The sequence below is a fragment of the Acinonyx jubatus genome, chromosome C1, assembly GCF_027475565.1.
Source record: "Acinonyx jubatus isolate Ajub_Pintada_27869175 chromosome C1, VMU_Ajub_asm_v1.0, whole genome shotgun sequence".
In the NCBI taxonomy this organism is placed as follows: Eukaryota; Metazoa; Chordata; class Mammalia; order Carnivora; family Felidae; genus Acinonyx; species Acinonyx jubatus.
In genome coordinates this window covers 147,363,196-147,377,750 of record NC_069381.1, presented here as the reverse complement: position 1 = coordinate 147,377,750, position 14,555 = coordinate 147,363,196, and the positions used below count along the sequence as shown (strand labels likewise).

At 38.6% G+C, this 14,555-nt stretch overlaps 1 protein-coding gene across 9 annotated transcripts in view; it reads left to right on the top strand.

Annotated features, from left to right (window-relative positions):
* RBMS1 (RNA binding motif single stranded interacting protein 1) overlaps positions 1 to 14,353 on the top strand; it is a 217,288-nt gene extending 202,935 nt beyond the window's left edge. For 5 of the 9 annotated variants that reach the window (XM_027055649.2, XM_027055648.2, XM_027055652.2 and 2 more), the window contains exons 7-15: positions 157 to 272; positions 1,165 to 1,214; positions 1,341 to 1,434; positions 3,917 to 3,964; positions 4,848 to 4,898; positions 7,788 to 7,898; positions 9,018 to 9,098; positions 10,857 to 10,941; positions 11,696 to 14,353. In XM_027055649.2, the coding sequence (XP_026911450.1) occupies positions 157 to 272; positions 1,165 to 1,214; positions 1,341 to 1,434; positions 3,917 to 3,964; positions 4,848 to 4,898; positions 7,788 to 7,898; positions 9,018 to 9,098; positions 10,857 to 10,934 (629 nt within the window). In that variant the 3' untranslated portion in view covers positions 10,935 to 10,941; positions 11,696 to 14,353. The remainder of the gene's footprint in view (positions 1 to 156; positions 273 to 1,164; positions 1,215 to 1,340; positions 1,435 to 3,916; positions 3,965 to 4,847; positions 4,899 to 7,787; positions 7,899 to 9,017; positions 9,099 to 10,856; positions 10,942 to 11,695) is intronic. The other 4 variants (XM_053215151.1, XM_027055655.2, XM_053215150.1 and 1 more) reach the window with 3 other exon arrangements.
* Positions 14,354 to 14,555: the final 202 nt, after the last annotated feature.

Here is a 14,555-nt window from a genome sequence, read left to right as displayed (position 1 = left end):
TCTCTCTCTCTGCCCCTCCCCTGCTCATGCTATCTCTCTCGCTCTCTCAAAAATAAATAAACATTCAAAAAAAATTTAAAGAAAAAAAGTTGAACTACATTTTGTCATGCACACACATACAATTTTGTTTTCTGTTTTTTGTCCCCATTCATTCAGCTCCCACAGAACCTTTATTGTGTAAGTTTGCGGATGGAGGACAGAAGAAGAGGCAGAACCCAAACAAATACATCCCTAATGGAAGACCATGGCATAGAGAAGGAGAGGTGAGACTTGTAAGTCCCTTCTTGAGACTTCAGTGTGGGTGTGTAATCATGAGAGCCTACTTGACTGGGCACACATGCAGCATCTTGACTTGGCCGCTGTACTTCTGAAATAGGTGCCAGCATTCAGGCTTTATGATGCAGATGATGTCCCATTAAAACTCTTCCCAGTGAAAATGGTGCTAAGAGAGTGATGACTCTCCAGATGGACAGATAGATGGTGGGTGCAGTTAATGGTTCCCAGTTAGCTGCATATCAAGTAAAAGAAAATTTTAAATTGCTTCGAAGAAATGGAACAACTGTTTGGTATTTTTTTAACGTCATGGTCTCTTCAAGGTTTACATTTATAATTACTCAGAAATTATCCTAAGTAACATTATTAAAACAAACAGTGTATTTGTTGTTGAGTTTTTTGCCTAATTCTTTTGAGTAATGTTCTTTAAAAAAAAAAGACAGTAAAAATATTGGATGTCCATTTCTCCATATTTATTTTCAATGAATTTTTTTTAAGTAACCTACTAGTTCAAGAATGTCTAAGGAGGTGCCATCCAGTAGAAATGTTAGAGTCTTCAGAGACTCAGACTCAGAGAAATGTTTAGAGTCTTCACTGTCCAGTGATAACCACAAGCCACATGTGGCTATTTGAGCACTTGAGATATAGCCACTGTGCTGGAGAGACGCCATGTTTCAATAACTGCATGCAACTAATAACTACCAAACGAGACTGTGCAGGTGTAGAGCTGAATGCTCATATTGAGTTTATGTTTGCCTAAAGGAAACTCTCACTTTTATCAAATGCTAGTAAACTGTCTCTATTTTATGTTGCCATGACCTAAGAAATGGAGTTTGTAAACCTTGCCCTTGCGGTGAGTGATTCTTTTTTTTTTTTTTTTCTTTCCCATAGGCTGGAATGACACTTACATATGACCCAACCACAGCTGCTATACAAAACGGGTATGTCATTAAGATCAATGCATAATGGCTTGAGGGAAAATGTGAAGGTGGAAGATATCAGACATTTGTTCCGGGAATTATTCTTTTTAAAGGATTACTTAATAAAGGCTTTTGTGTTTGTTCTAGATTTTATCCTTCACCATACAGTATTGCTACAAACCGAATGATCACTCAAACTTCTCTCACACCCTATATTGCATCTCCTGTATCTGCCTACCAGGTTTGTACCTTTAGGATTCATCAAGAGTATGACAACTTGCCGGCTGTGAATCACTGCTGCGTTTTTATGTGTCTTAAAATTTTAAACACTTATAATGAAATTTAAGTCCAATGTTATGCAGCTTGGATAGCCAGTTTAGAATAAGCTGCTTTTTATTTGACAGAGAGACTTACTTTTATGTAAGAGAATATAAAACAAGAGAAAATGGTTATCAGCTGTCAGTCCTTGAAATCATAGCATTTTAGAATTGGGATGAACCCACATACTTCCTCCACAGCGGGCTTTGCTGTTGGACACCACGTGTCCCAGAAGTTGAAACTTAAAAAACGTTGACGTTAGGTAAAATACAGAATAGGTGTGCACCGTTGCCTTTGTTTATTCCTCAGCAGGAACTAAGAAAAGGGCAAGTGAACATGCTAATGAGTAAAGCTGTGTCTCCATCAGGTAACATTAAATGAGCAATGCAATGAGATTTGCAGCAAAAAAAAAAAAAAAAAAAGGAGGTGACTCCCTGTTTAAACAGGTTATTTTGAGGAGGCTTTATCTTAAATTCCCAACTTAGCACCGAGATCTCATGAAGTACCTTGTTCTGTGATTCGGTTTTATTGCAGGGTTACCTCCTATTCGCCATGAACCCGGTGGTGTTCATTTCTCCTCCTATAGCAGAGTACCTCTAACAGGGTTACCGCCTTGGTCCAGACAGAAACATAACAACAGTTCAATACAGACACGTGGGAATATAGTTCTCTCTTTTGTTGACTGTTGAGATCCTGTGTGACTAAACTTTTGTGTATTCTTGTTTGTTTGTTTTTTTTAAAACAATTGAATTAGATGTTGTAGCCCTGATTTCTGGGGTTAGGGAACTACAATATCTAATAACTGTGTTATTTTATTTCTGTAAGCCTCAGTTTCCTCATCTTTAAAATGGGGATAATAATAGTTTCTTTCTCATAGGCTTGGTATGAGGACTAAATAATGTAAAAAGCTCAGCACAGTACCTGGTGTATCATGAGCAGTCACTACATGTTAGCCGTGATTATCATCATCATCGTTAATACATATACAGGATTAGCAGGCTGATGAGAGTATATTCATTATACTTTTTAAAATAATGGATTGGTCAACATAAGCAATATCATTAAGGTGGTTCTGTCTGAAAACATAAAAGTAGCTTCGAATAATAAAGAAGTGGTTAAGTGCACTGAAACTGAAGTATTAATGGAGCATTCGTAGCTTCCCTCAGCTTTTAGGTCTTCTTTCTGCCTTTTCCTGAGTTCTCACTCATTTTTTCTTTTATCTGTCTGGGTTTTCAATGTTACTTGGGCTAGTCCTTCAATCTGCTGGGCATGGTATTTGCTGATTTCATGCCTCTTCCATTATTTTGGACATAAAATTTTTCTATTTTCCCTTACTCTAGAAGCCTCAGTGACATCTGCTCTAATGTGTTTTCCCTAATTAACAATTCCCTAATGAAAGGTAGTTCTGTTTAAAAATCCGAACTTGGAAACCTCTGCCATTTATGTAGATCATTAAAACTAGGGACAAGTAAGCTTATTCTCGGGTAAATGATTGTGCATATTGATTTGAATTGTGCTGCTATAACTATTTCAGCTACTAATGCATGTCCCTACCACCTTTTTCCCTCTTTACTGTAATGCAGTGAGCATTATGGCCACAGAATTGTTTCATAGAATAGAAAAAAGAAATTAGGAGACCTGACTGTGGAAACAGCATTTCATTTCAAAGGCCTGATTTCTTCTCCTGGGCATTCTGTGTTTCCCTAAGATGCATGTAGAATTTCATTCCATTTGCCACTTAGTGCTGTAACCTGTAAAACTGAGAGGTTCTTAACCCCATAAATTCAGGGACACAGTGGGGTCAGCAGATGAGCTTCAAGTAGTCTGAGATTCCCTTAAATTGTTTGCAAAATGTTGCTTGTGTGTATGCAGTTAGTTGGCGGGGTTGGGGGGCGGGCAGTGGGTGGGAGACAGAGTTCTATTTCTTTCATCAGGTTTTCAGAGGGAGCCATGACCCAAAGGAGGGGAGAACCAATGGTGAAGAATTCAAAGAACATAGATTATTATTCCCATTTTATAGTTAGGGAAAATTGAGGAATAGAAATTGACAGGAGCTCGTTTGCTGCTTCAGAAAGAAAATTGGATTAGGTGTTATAGCTCCCTAACCCCATAATGCTGTAAACTGTTAGATTATTAGGACCACTGAAAGCATACAAAAATGAGAGCATCTTGCCCCAATTGGGGGCTACAGGGAGCTGCTCTCCTCCCCACAATTTATTCAATGAAGGCCTCGCACTCGTGTTGGAGTGGGCCTTTCTCCACTAAACCACCATATGCTTATACAATTGGATTTGAGAAATTGGCATCTGCAAGAAACCACCAGTAGTACCCCAGTGGGGAAAGACTGCAGTCCAGATAACTGAAATGTTAACAAGGCAGAAGCACTTAACTTTGGTCTGCCTTAGGTGGCAAAGGAAACCAGAGAAAACAAGTATCGGGGCTCTGCTATCAAGGTAAATCACAATACATTCTTCCCCCCATGACTTTCCCCCATATCCTCTCTATAGAACCTTTGAAGTTAACAGTAGGGGATAAGATACAGGAGGGTTTTGTTGCTAAGAATTAGAGACTGAAACTTAATTTTTTAACAGTTGTGTAGCCTCTGTAATGCTCTGGGCATCAAGAAATGGACTGATATTTTTTTCTCTGGAGTGGCAGACTGCACAGGCTTTCTTTCCTGCCATGGAACCTGACTCTCATGGCTTATTCCTCAACCCAGAGGGTCTACTGTGCAGGTGCCCTTTTGACTGTACATGTCAAGATGTAGTTACTGGAGTTTAATTTCCTAAATCTGATTTTCAGATTTTTATTTTACACACTAACTAGAAATTGTTGACCACCAGACAAGATTCCTGAAACCTAATGTCCTGGTATCAAAGAGGGATTGAATTTCGTTATTCTTTTTAAATAAGCACATACTTTAAGGATTAGTTTGTAATGAGATGTGCTGGAATTAATTCTCATTCATCTGCATCCCGAAAGTGCCTAGGTCTTAACACTTTCACCATTTGAGTTGTTTACTTGTTTATCTCCTTACTTAGACAATAAATTGCTTAAGGGTGGGCCCATATCTTCTTTGCCTTTTTCTCTTTGATGCCTGGTACTCAGTTAATACTTCTTGAATGGGCACGTGGAACTTGGTTTTAAATAATCATTTCATCCTATTCAGAGTGACCAGTTTGCCAAGAACTCTAACTGCCTTGATCTTTTTAATCATTGATAGTATTGCTTCCTTATTTTCCTCCTGTAGATTTTAACATGATTAAAAGATCTCTAGAGAAGTCGCTAGCATTCCAATGAAAATCAATGTTTCTTTCAAAATCCTCCCTTTTCCAGGTGCAAAGTCCTTCTTGGATGCAACCTCAACCATATATCCTACAGCACCCTGTAAGTGTTTCACCTTCATGGCCTTGTGGTTTGCAACATTTAGAAACCCATTCTCTGGGTTAAAACCTTTTGCCAAAGATGGTATGGGATTTGGGATATGTTAAGCATGGCATATGCGAATATACAAGTTCAGTATAAAGCGTCCACTCGCCCTTGTCTTAAAACAGATTGGTACTTGACATCAAATTAAATTTGCAATGGTAAGAACTTAAAATGTATCATATTTGAAGCAGGGTACCATTTTCTTCTTTATACCAGTTCTATAGAGGACCACCCAATTGAATTTTAAAATTTTGAAGTTTTAAAATTACTGTTTTTAACAGTAGTTGGGATGAAACAGTTCACTTTTTTTTAATTGCATTCTGTTTAATGCAGGTATAAAGCATTACAAATTAAGCTAGAGATTTTTATCAGTGTTACTTTAGCCTGTGTAGAAATTATAAATACTGAAACAGTAACTCTTTGATAAATGTGATTTCTTTAGTGGCGTGAGCATTTGTTATATTTATGTGCATATTACATCTTTTAATTGAGTTACACTAAGTGTATTTATGTGTTTTTCAAAAATACATAAAATCCAGTTTGTTGAATTAAAACATGCCTTTTAAAAGTTGAAAAATGGGGGTACCTGGGTAGCTCACTGAGTTAAGTGTCCGACTGCTGATTTCACCTCAGGTCATGATCTCACAGTTTGTGAGATCGAGCACCGCATTGGGCTCTGCCCTGACAGATGTTTCATGGAGCCTAATTGGGATCGTCTCTCTCTCTCTCTCTCTCTCTCTCTCTCTCTCTCTTCCTCATCCCCCAAAATAAATAAAAATTAAAAAAATAAGTAAATAACAGTTGAAAAATAAAAGTGGAGAACAGAATCACCAAAAAAAGTTAACAGCACCCAACACAGTGGCCTATATGCTCATCATAAGAAGGCTACAAATTTGGCCCTCTGCTTTTAGTCACTAAGGCAAAATGGGAATTCTGATAAACAGAACAATTCATGGTACTTGTAAGATAATAACAGATCCGTTGTTTAGGAAAAACAAACCATTGTTGGCCATAAGAGGAGGTAGGAATTTCTCTCAGGACAGCTCCTGAAGGATAGCATGCAATATGAGACCATGTGTATGAAACAGTAATCCAAGGACATGTTCTAAATCGGAAGTCGCTGAGATGACTTTGAAGAAGTAGAGAAAACAAGTTTCGCTGATAACACAGGAGATGAGCTCTCCGATGACACGTGTGTGTGTCTTTATAAACACGCACACATATTTGTCTCTGTGTGCACAGTCCTGGACAGTAGCTCCTACCGATGAATGAGAAAAGGGGGCAGGAAATTCCTTCAGCATATTCTGGGCTTCTGAATCATTTCCATGTTCCCACATACTTTTTGGTGATGCACACCAAAAATTTAAAAAGAAATTTTCTATGACATTCATTAACAACAAACAGTTTCTGACACACATCTATATCTTTTTTGGGCAACTTTTGGAGACAAAGCCTACACATATCTTAGTTTAACATCTTAGAGGAGACAGTGGTAGTGTGTGCAGAAGGTTCCTATCTGCCTTTCCCTACCCAGTTTAGACTGCAACCAGAATTAAAGTGCCCACATACCAGTCTCTGCCTTATTTGTGCTCTAATTATCAATAAATAACAGCATATTTATTGAAGGGGTAGATCAGTTACAATGATACCAAAAACGTGACATTAATATTGGTAGGATGTGTCAGAATAACTGCATTCTCAGGTAATTGGGTGATTGCAGAAGTGAGAGGAATGATGTAATCCATAAGAATATCACATAGGATAAATTAGAGAAAATGCAGAAATGGATTTAACTGCATTTCGGTTTAGACAATCAGTGTATCATTATGCAATCATTAAAAATGATGATAGGGGCACCTGGGTGGCTCAGTCGGTTGGGTGTCCGACTTCGGCCTAGGTCATGATCTCACAGCTTGTGAGTTCAGGCCCCGTGTCAGGCTCTGCGCTGACAGCTCAGAGCCTGGAGCCTGCTTCGGATTCTGTGTCTCCCTCTCTCTCTACTCTCCTCTGCTCATGCTCTGTCTCTCTCTGTCTCAAAAATAAATAAACATTAAAAAAAAAATTAAAAATGATGATAATGATGGCTATGCACTAAGTTAGGTAAATATTTATAATAGAATGTTACATTCAAAGCAAAAACCTAGGATATGAAATTGTTTATTGTGTATTAGGGAGAGGCTGGGTTATGGGCGATACTTTTTTTGTTCTCCACCACCCCACCCCATTTAATCGTATTTAATTTTATGTTTAATGCCCAGAATTTTTTCAAATGAAAGCAAAGAACCTGAAATTGGAGTATTAATCATATCTGGATCTGCTTCCCTCCCTTGGTGCCAAATTGTAGCTGAAAGTTCTGAGAAACAGAGTGAATGAAGAATGTGATCTTGATCCTAACAGCCTGATGTTGAGTCAAGTGACTGTCCAGAACATTTTCACACAAAGACACCGTATGATATGTGTGCTGTTTTGTGGCTGCATAGAACATCAGCTGTCATTTAATTTTTAAAAATTAAGGAAGCATTTTTGTAGCCTTATCCAGCCAAAAATAGTTTGCATTTCCTACTACAGCTCCTCCTGCTGGACTGGCCTGCTTTACAGCTGAGCAAAAGGAAAGGGGAAGATGTTCAATGCAGTGATTTCAGTGAAATGAATGCTCTTAAGAAAGTTTTAGGAAGCATTAGCTAGAAGACTTTTAGGCAATTGTTAAGGAAACCGTTTGCAAGTGTGAGAGGTTATTTTTGCTTCACATCTCAGCAGACTAGGGCATTTCCTTTGCAAAAGGAATGACAGAATCTTCATTCCCTCCTTGAGTTTATCTTACACTGTTCTTGTCTCCCGACTCCCCAGGGGGCCGTGTTAACTCCTTCAATGGAGCACACCATGTCACTACAGCCTGCATCTATGATCAGCCCTCTGGCCCAGCAGATGAGTCATCTGTCACTAGGCAGCACCGGAACAGTAGGTGGCAAATTAATATCCTATGTCTCAGCAAAGGGAGGGGGGTAAATTAATGCAGCCTGTGTCTTATCTATCAATTACAGGCTCTGTGACATCAAAGGTTATGTCCGAGCCCTTCTCACCGCCCCCCAACATTGCCTTCCACATGATTAATTGATGAACTAAATGCCTGTCCTTTGGGTAGCTCTCCTTTACCAGAATCTGGCAACCACACTTGACCACGTATAGCCCTAATCAGTGGTGTCATTCATTCATACTGCAGACCTGGTCTCATGAAGCAAAAGATGAAGGTGGTACTTGGTGATAAAGGCAGGAGATTGTTCCTCGCTTCTTCTTTTATGAAATTTGGAGGCCCTGTATTAGAGTCTTAGTGTTGACTTACTTCTCCGAAGTCCAGGGGACTTAGTTGGGTACTGAGGTTGAGCTGGTACCAGAGGAACTTTCGGGGTTGATATTCATCAACATAGCATTTAGACGGTAAGATGGCCAAAGGCTTTTAATTCAGACCATATCGATGGTGGCAGAAAAGAACAAAGGGAGGTATGTTTTCCTTGCTTACATTCAAAACCAGCAGCAGCTTCTTGTGAAGGCTCAGCCAGGTTCGTACACAGTGAGATCAACAAGAAAGCTTTGCGGCCTTTGGAAAAGGATGATTGTCAGCATCAGGAAACCAAGGGTCCATTTCCTCTTCTGCAGTGACCTGATAAAAACTCAACACATCATTTACTCCTTAGGTCTCCACCTATGGAAATAACTCTATAGATACTAGTTCAGGGGGCTGCTGGAAAGTAATGAGGTTGTTTGAGATGAGATCTTCTAAAATTGCACATTAGTGATATTGAATTATTGAGAATGAGAAGCCCTAGTGATCTTCATGTATGTATTTCTTTGTTAGGAAATCCAAAGACAGGTGGGAATTTTAGTTTGACAAATTCAGAAAGTAGAAAACATTCACTTTGCCTTCCATGCGACATACTTACTAATTAAACTTTGCGGTGGCTTGTTTAAATTTCTCCTTTGAGAGTTTCAAATACTTGACATCCCATCTCAAAATTTCCCAAGCACTCAGAATTTTGCATGGCTTCTCATTTCCCATCCTGACCGTATTCTCCTTTTCAGTACATGCCTGCAACGTCAGCTATGCAAGGAGCTTATTTGCCACAGTATACACATGTGCAGACAACGGCGGTTCCCGTTGAGGTTGGTACAGACCCTCCAGTGGCCATTCTGGCAATGAGTAGCTTTAGAAACGGGTAAATTAGGGGCGCCTGGGGGGGGGTTCAATTAGTTGAGCGTCCAACTTCGGCTCAGGTCACGATCTCGTGGTTCGTGGGTTCAAGCCCCGCGTCGGACTCTGTGCTGACAGCTCAGCCTGGAGTCTGCTTCAGATTCTGTGTCTCCCTCTCTCTCTGCCCACTCACTCTCTGTCTATCTCAAAAATAAACATTCAAAACAATTAAAAAAAAAAAAGAAATGGGTAAATTAGATAGGACTCAAAGATCCATCAGAAGTCAAATATTTGCATAAAGAATTGAGTTTAGAGGGCGTGTATAGCTAGGATTATTTTCAACTGTGAAAGATAATTCTATGCATACCGATGAGTGTAGCAACATCCAGGCCACACACACCCCAAAACTCCCAGAAATATTTTCCCAAGGTTGTAGTACATTTCATACCCTTCAGGAATCTATCTTGTGTCCTGTAAAGTGATACTTACAGGCAAATTAAGATAAAGCTGAAGGGGTGCCTGGGTGGCTCAGTCAGTTAAGCATCTGACTTCGGCTCGGGTCATGATCTTACAGTTCTTGAGTTCGAGCCCCGCATCGGGCTCTGTGCTGACAGCTCAGAGTCTGGAGCCTGCTTTGTATTCTGTGTCTCCTTCTCTGTCTGCCCCTCCCCTGCTTGTGCACTGCCTCTCTCTGATTCTCAAAAATAAATTTAAAACGTTAAAAAAAAAAAAAGATAAAGCTAAAGATTGTAATCCTAGTACCAAAGATTGTCAATAATAATAACTACAAGAAGTAGTCAATTGCAAGTAAGGTATTTCAGATGTTTTAGAATCATAATAGGGATGAGGAACAAACCATACCTTTTTTTTAATAGAGGCTGTTAGTATAGCTAAATAACTCTTAGTTTTTATTATAGAAGATACCGATATGCTAATGATCATGGAAGAAGACTGACACTTGAATGACGATTGAACAAAACATAGCATTTTTCTGCACAGTACCCTGAAAATTCCAAGGAAATTCGTCAACCCAATCAGCCGTACCCACTAGGCAGATCCCACAAGTTCCAGTTGCAGAAACACCCCTAGGCCTGTGTTTGGATCATTTGGGGCATTCTTGCTTTGTTTTGTTCTCCTCTGATTGATTTAAATTTGCGTACATATTGACAGCCACAGTTACAGAACCCACAGTCCCTTATCTGCAATTCTGAAACACAATAAAATCTGAAAGTAAAAATTCTCTTTGTAACCACTTCAGCAAAAACCTGACCTGTGGTAAGACTGAACCCGAATTTATGGAAAGCAAGAATCCTAGCGCACTTACTGGGCATATTTATATCCTTCAGTGTAGACCTGTTCATGTGTTTGGTTATGAGGTGCAGCCCTAGACCCCACTGGATATGTTCTGTGATATACAGCATGTGCCTACCGTTTTTCAGATTCTAAAATCTGAAAATACTGAATTCCAAGTCACATCTGGCCTCAAGGGATATTTGTTTGATAAGTTATAGCTTGATATGAAAAGACAACTCATAAACGTTGGGGTGGGAGGTTCTTTGGGTCTGTCAGACATGTTAACTCCTTGGGAAAATAATTAACCTTGAAAACCCTACATACTATGAAGAAAATCACTTTTAATGAGTGCTTGCTTTTTAAGATGTGGAGCTCAGACGTGAGTAGCAGAGCTTGGATGCCATTGCTCATGTGTCACCTGTTCTGCTTTCTCGTAGGAAGCAACTGGTCAGCAGCAGGTGGCTGTCGAGACGTCTAATGACCATTCACCATACACCTTTCAACCTAATAAGTAACTGTGAGGTATGAAGGCAACATCTTTGTAACTGTAGGGCTCACGTCAAGGAAAAAGTCTATGATTCTTTTATCATAGTGATACTTAGCATAGCTCAGATTTGGTCACACTGCCTTAATCATGGCCAAGGAATCCAGTGTTACTGAAATGTTAAATCAGTGATTTTGTGCAATTTCCAGTTCTGTCCAACAAAAATAGTGCCTTGTATTGAAGTCAAGTGTATAGTTACTCTCTCACCCTCCTTACCCCTCCCCACCCTAAAACTCTGTAGCCTGTCAGAACACCAGGTATCAAATTTGACCTATAGTACATGTACCCAAATTTATATTGCTTTACTCCTCACAAACTGAAGGAAATACGAGATTTTGCCTCATCTAGCATTATAAGATTAGCAATATCTTGACTGTGAATTTAATGTTAGTATCTTTAGATGGGAGGATTGCATTCCCAGCTCTCACCTGGACCACAAGTCTCAAAACTTTTTACTTGGTCATGTAGATCGTAATAAAATAGCTGTGTGGAACTTAAGACACTTGGGTCTCTGTTTGTTCTGGTGCAAGTGCACCAGAACTGGTGCAGGTCCCAGGTTTGACAGGTGGAGTCAAGGCATTGGAACGACCCTCGGTTCCAGCATTTATTGGTCTACCACCAGAGATGCCCACCACCTTGCCTTCCTCAAACACCTACACCGTTAAAACAAGAAGGAGGTGCCGTATTATACCAAATGCACAAAAGCATTTATCTTTTATTTTTCTCTTCCAGATGTACAGAAGGGTGTTCTTACATGAAGAAGGGTGTGAAGGCTGAACAATCATGGATTTTTCTGATCAATTGTGCTTTAGGAAATTATTGACAGTTTTGCACAGGTTCTTGAAAACGTTATTTATAATGAAATCAACTAAAACTATTTTTGCTATAAGTTCTATAAGGTGCATAAAACCCTTAAATTCATCTAGTAGCTGTTCCCCCGAACAGGTTTATTTTAGTAAAAAAAAAACAAAAAAAACAAAAAAACAAAAAAAAAAACAAAACGAAAGATTTTTATCAAATGTTATGATGCAAAAAAGAAAAAAAAAAGGAAAAAAAAAAGTAAGAAAAAAAGAAAAGAAAAAGAAAACTTCAATTTTCTGGGTATGCACAAAGACCATGAAGACTTATCCAAGTGCATGACCAGATTTTTGTGGTTTTGTCCATTTTTGTGTTGAATTTGCGTTTTCTTCAGCTGTATGAAATGGGCTCTGAAGTTTAAGTAGTCCGACCTCCCCCATGGCGTTCTGTGCTTGCCGTGTGAGTGTCCCTGTACTCAGTGTTGCCCTCCGCGTCTCTCTTCTTAGCTTTTCCGTTTTACTTTCAACGTAGTGTGAAGTGTCTTCTCCTTTTCTATGAATTCCAATTTGCCTTAACTCCTTTGATGCTGTAGCTGTTTCAGTAAAAGTTAGTTCAAACTAATGATGTAGAATGCTTTGACCAAATGAGCTGGTCTATTATGCCTTGTAAAACAGCAGCATAGGGCTTTTAAAAGGTAGTCAATAAAGTTGCTGAAATTTTGGCTTTTTTAAATATGTAGTAGGTGTTTTTAATGATTTTTCACATGATGTGTAAGGTAGTGAAATGCAAGAAGGGAAAAAATGTTTTGTGTGAAACACATTTTCTGACTGGGGAACTTTTAATAGGGTAAATTGTTTGTAAGGCTGTATGCCAACAGTTTCCTCTGATAGTTTGACTGATTTAGGATATCTGCTGTATGATGCAATGTAAAGTCTTTTTTGCCTTTTTTCAGGAAAAAAAAAAAACTAACTCGATGTTCTAGATTTAGTGTAGGTAGCGTTGGGGCTGGGGGTGGGGGGCGGGGGCGGGGAGTCACCGAATGTTTTGTCCTTCCTTTATACTAATGATAGTGCTTTAGAATGAGAATTCTGCCTGAGATCTGGCAAAGCGAAAAACGTTGCTATTGCAACTAAATGGCAAAAGCTAAAAGTAAGGATTTTATCTTCAAACCTAAGCTGAGATATGAATAGAAGCAAAACGATTGGCTACTCGCTCTCTCTATTACATAAATTTGAGAAATAAAAATTACTTGGCACTTTTAAAGGTAACTTCACCAAAGACCGAAGAGCCAGTAACCAGTTGCTCCACCTTGTCTCAGCGTCATATCTTCTGTGCTCTTTATTTTTGCCGGACCAGTTTGCGGTTAGGAGAATGTGCCTTTTTTGTACCTTTGCATTTAGGTTTTATAATTTTAACTGATGTATGGACACACCCAAACAAAAAAAAAAAAGCATGAAGGAAGATTTGGATCCAAGCAGTGCCACACTTTACATCATCACTACAAGTATTCAGTGTAAAGAGAAACCAATTTTGAAACTATGAAATTCCTGATTCATAAATACACGGTTATTTCTACTTTAGTACATCTAAGGTGATTCACTGTTCTTAAAGCTCTTTTAGTGAGACGATTGCATACGTTTGAAAAGCAACGGTAAATTAAGTTGTCTTCCAAAACTGTGTACTTGTCTGGTCAACGGTGTGTGATCAGTTATCTACCTCAGAGTCTATTTTCTTTTGTGCTGGGACAGGTTGCTGGCCCTCCCTGTTTCCACAGACCAAATCCTCCTAGCTCAGGAGCTAGGGCTGAGCAGTTATTTCTTTCGAGTATTTTTTAGTTCTTAAATTTTATGCTTGTATTTGATTATAGATGTCAGTGACATTTCATAGTTTCAAAAGTCCTTGCTGCTCTGAGAAGTGTAGATTCTAGTGAAAATTACATAGTCCTAAGAGAAATGTGTTTTGTTTTTGTTTTTGTTTCCTTTTTTAAAGTTGTGGTATTAATTGGTTCTATGCTCCCTGGAATATTACTGCTTTGTGAAAGTCCAGACTGAACGCAGCGCCCTCCTTGTACCTAATACATTTATAAACCTGGGTCTCTCACTACTTGATATTTTTGCATTAGTTAAGACAGAAATTTGATAGCTCGGTTAGAGGGGAGGGGAAATCTGCTGCTAGATATGTCTGAACTAAGTGCCATACTCGTCTGGGTAAGATTTGGGAAACATAACCTCTGTACATAAAAAAATAAAAATAAAAAAAAAATCAGTTAAACATCACATAGTAGACAGCCATTAAATTATAAAAAAAATTAATTTATGAAGAAAGACCTTTTGTACAGATTGAAAAAAAAAGATTTTCATAGAGATATCTATATGATCAAGAGAGTTAATTTTTTATTTTTGTTTTACTAGTGCCACAAACTTGCCAGTGGTAACTTATTTGTCCGGTTCAAGATAACTCTGTAGTTTTCTTTCCTAGGACTTGTTGTTAAACGCCAAAAGACATTTTTGAACTGTACATTTGATCAGATTGTTAGCTTTTTCTGTTTTATTTCTTTTGAAAACCTTTGAATAAAAAACATCTGAAATTTTATTTTTCCTGTCAATTATTTTTTTTTTTAATTGGTTCATTGTAGATTAGAATTTCATGCATTTCACTTCTGATCTCTTTCTTCAGCTCAGTAAGTTGGTCTGAAAGTGAGTTGAAAATTACTTCAGATTCGGTATGTACTCAAAATACATGTCCTTGGAAAGAAGTGGGAAAACCTTGCCACCTCCTTCTTTTTTGATAGGAA